The sequence below is a fragment of the Acanthamoeba castellanii genome, assembly GCF_000313135.1.
Source record: "Acanthamoeba castellanii str. Neff unplaced genomic scaffold scf7180000084763, whole genome shotgun sequence".
NCBI lineage: Eukaryota > Discosea > Longamoebia > Acanthamoebidae > Acanthamoeba > Acanthamoeba castellanii.
In genome coordinates this window covers 268352-269184 of record NW_004457323.1, presented here as the reverse complement: position 1 = coordinate 269184, position 833 = coordinate 268352, and the positions used below count along the sequence as shown (strand labels likewise).

Sequence of the window (833 nt, the reverse complement as noted above, 5' to 3'; positions counted from 1 at the left end):
CGCCACGATGCTGGTNAACGGAACCTGCCATCTTCGAATCGCTCTGAGGCAGACTTCCGCAGCACGTGGTACCTGAGCGCACGCCAGTCAGTACCGATCGTGTGCCTCGAGTCAGTCAAAGCTGCTGCAGTACCTCTCCGTGCTAAGCGACGCCTCCACGGTTCCGCCTCCGAAGAAGGTCTTGTTTAACAGTGCGGCGCTTTCTGAGTTGCAGATGCGTGCAATTCTTGTGTGAGGCCTCCAAGATCGACGAGTGAGCACTTGGACCAAGAAGAGAGGGAGTGGCTACCATTACGGACGAGGAGGGCACCGATGCCCGTCGGGTGACCAAAGATTTTGTAGAACGATGTCACCACGAAGTCGGCCGGATACTTTGTCAAGTCGATTGGCGTGTTTGCGGCCAGCGCTGCTGCGTCGACCAGCACGAGCCACCTACAGAGCAGAGTTGGCGTGATCTTTCGTAGTTGAACGAAGCCGAGTGCAACGCGTGGGGCAAATGGAAGATGGCGGGTGGGGAGGGCTACGCACGTCTTGTCTTCGCCTCGCTTGTTGTGGTAGCGCGTGACCCACTCCAGCGAGTACTTGGCTCCCGAAAAGTTGCACTCACCGGGGAAGGCGAACAAACTGTAGTTGCGCGCGCTGCTGTTGTCCTGCGCTCCCCGGTCGCCTGTGTCGCCATGCTTTCGCCATTCCTCCTCCTCCTCTTCCATTTCGACCACCTTGAACGAGGCGCCCTTTTCCAGAGCATACCTGTCGTTGACGACGTGCATGCACGGTGGTCAGACAAGAAAGTAGTCGCTTCAGCCGCCAAGACGAAGTGAGCAGCATACTCG

General features: G+C 57.9%; 1 protein-coding gene across 1 annotated transcript in view; it reads right to left on the bottom strand.

Moving 5' to 3' along the window:
* The window catches only part of ACA1_241830 (MOSC beta barrel domain containing protein), a gene marked incomplete at both ends in the record, with an annotated part of 3151 nt that extends 2441 nt beyond the window's left edge, over positions 1-710 (bottom strand). Inside the window, 4 exons of the mRNA XM_004335340.1 lie at positions 25-72; positions 134-203; positions 311-432; positions 529-710. Of these exons, the coding sequence (XP_004335388.1) occupies positions 25-72; positions 134-203; positions 311-432; positions 529-710 (422 nt within the window). The remainder of the gene's footprint in view (positions 1-24; positions 73-133; positions 204-310; positions 433-528) is intronic.
* Positions 711-833: the final 123 nt, after the last annotated feature.